Raw genomic sequence first — 2,486 nt, 5'->3', positions numbered from 1 at the left:
GAACAAATTTTTTCCCCGACGATACAGCCAAACAAATTTCAGATCAATCGATCATGTCAAATTCAAGTGAACATGATATTGTAAACCTACATTTTTCTTATTCCTTCAGTTTTTTACCTCAAGCTGTCCATGTGTTTTCTTCAATGAGTTCTTATCTGATTTTTTCTTTACCCGGCAATCATTTTGCAAGAGTGACATCCGTTGAAGATGGTTAAAAATAAATCCCACATAGTTTCTTTTCTCACAAACAGTACTGCTGCCAAGGAGATCCAGATAAACAGATAATCTCCCCAACTCTGGCCATTGTTGGTGATCAGATTGTTGATGTGGGATGTGGAGTCTCCGATAATTAAGATACACAATTTATGCACGTTCATTGGCTACCTTGACTTAACAGTGTCCATTTAAGTTTAGAAATAAGAAATTTGGGTAAGTTTCTGTTTTGAGGGGAAATTCCAGAAAATTAAATAAAACTTGGTTGTTCAGTTATCAGCATAATTGCATCAAGAGATTACTGTGCATTCGAGGAATTTTCGTACTACACTATTCCATCACCCTCCGATGGAATGACCAGACCAATATCCTACACGAGTACACATGATTGTATTATTATACTGAGATTCTACTGAAAATGTTGGACGCAAAGCAATTTCATTTCATCAATGGTTAGACACGGCACAATCAACAGATGGAAACGTATCATCAGGTAAAGAATGCAAACTATGTAATCATTCAGCATCAATAAGCGAATTCCCGTCAATAAGTTCAAATTTTCTCATGTTGAGATTCAATTCATGGACAAGGCTACAAGCCCGATCATATTCTGGGCAAGAATCATCCCCAGCGATAAAGCGATGCACCAGCCCCCCAACCTCGATGCAGCTCTCACCTGCCATCTTCTTCATCCCCCCTTCCCTCATCACCCTCCTCGCCTTCGCCGCCTCGTCCCACGATCCAACATCGCAGTAGATGTTTGCGACCATCACATAGTTCCCGCTTCTCTTGGGCTCCAACTCAAGCAATCTCTCCTGCACCTTGCTGACAATGTCAATGCAGTCCTTGGAGCTGTGCATCTGGCAGGCGCCCAACAATGTCCTCCATACAACTGGGTCAGCCTCGAGAGGCATGTCCATAACAAAGTCATAAGCTTCCTGGAGGCGTCCGTTACGCCCTAGGACATCAACCATGGCGCTGTAGTGTTTCATCATTGGCTCGATCTTGTATACATGCCGCATTTCATGGAAAAACTGACGTCCCTCGTCGACCAGCCCAGCATGGCTACATGCGCAGAGCAGCCCGAGAAATGTGACATAATTGGGCGCAACTGAAGCACCCCTCATCCTTTCGAACAGCTTGAGCGCTTCCCCGGCTAATCCATTCTGTGCAAACCCCTGGATCATTGCGCTCCAGGTCCAGACATTCCGCGCAGGCATCCTCTCAAACAAGCGCCAGGCATAACTTATCAAGCCACACTTCGCATACATGTTCACTGCCGCCGTGCCAAGCTGAAGCGTCATGTCCAGCCGCCGGGCGACGACCTGCCCATGCGCCCACTTGCAGAGCGGCAAGTTGTCAAGCTCAGCGGCGGCGGACATCATGCACACGAGCGTGGTCTGGTCGGGCTCGAAGCCGGCTTCTACCATCGCAGAGAACAGGCCAACGCACCGGTCGTGGCAGTCGTTGTCCACGCAGGAAGTGAGCGCCGTGTTCCAGGACACCACGGTCCGGCGCGGCATTTCGTCGAACACCTGCATGGCGCGCGCCGGCTGGCCACAGGCCGAGTAGGCGGCCATTAGGGCGTTCCGTACGTACACCACGGCGCAGTCTAAGCCGTCCTTGACGGCCTCCGCGTGGGTGGAGGCGGCGAGTGGAAGGGATCCCGGCGCGAGGCGCGCGAGGGCCTTGAGAACGTGCGGGAGCGTGTGCGCGTCAGGGCGTAGGCCGCTGCGGCGGAGGTGGACGAAGAGGCGGGTCGCTGCGGCGGGATCGGGCGAGGAGGCGAGTGGGGGAAGGAGGAGGTTGAAGAGCGCGAGGGGCGGAGAGGGGAGGGACAGGAGGAGGCGCTGCGCGAGGTGGAGGTGGGGAGAGGGCAGGGAAATGAGGCGGCGGAGGAGGATAGGACCGAGGGAGGGGAGGCGGCCTGAAGTGAGGAGGTTGGCGTGGAGCTGCCGTATTTGCTGCACGGTGGCGGCGGCGGCGATGAGAGCGAACAGGGAAGTGGCCATGCCATGGAGTGCTCGTGCTCGGCGCCGTCACGCCGTTTGCGCAGGTAGACCGCGGCTGGTTTTGTTGGGCTGGGCTGGGCTGGGCTGGAGTGAAATGCCCCAGTGGTCGGTCCATAAACTCCACCTACTCCATTTTCTAGCAACTCGACACTGTTTCAGAAGGCTGGACCGCAACTCGATCCCTGTTGCAAACCGACGACCACTTCGGCCACTCCAGGAGAGCACCTCCGCTGCCGGTCCACTCTCGTTGCCACTCGAGCA

The 2,486-nt window shown here is 53.3% G+C and overlaps 1 protein-coding gene across 1 annotated transcript; it reads right to left on the bottom strand.

Annotated features, from left to right (window-relative positions):
* Nucleotides 1–725: 725 nt before the first annotated feature.
* Nucleotides 726–2,285, bottom strand: LOC123124881 (pentatricopeptide repeat-containing protein At2g36730). Its single transcript, XM_044545424.1, has one exon. It carries the CDS (start codon nt 2,223–2,225, stop codon nt 729–731), a length of 1,497 nt encoding a protein of 498 aa, XP_044401359.1. The 5' UTR covers nt 2,226–2,285; the 3' UTR covers nt 726–728.
* Nucleotides 2,286–2,486: the final 201 nt, after the last annotated feature.

This window comes from Triticum aestivum, chromosome 5D, assembly GCF_018294505.1.
Source record: "Triticum aestivum cultivar Chinese Spring chromosome 5D, IWGSC CS RefSeq v2.1, whole genome shotgun sequence".
NCBI classification, from domain to species: domain Eukaryota; kingdom Viridiplantae; phylum Streptophyta; class Magnoliopsida; order Poales; family Poaceae; genus Triticum; species Triticum aestivum.
The sequence above is the reverse complement of the archived record's forward strand: the minus strand, read 5'-3'. Positions and strand labels throughout refer to the sequence as shown.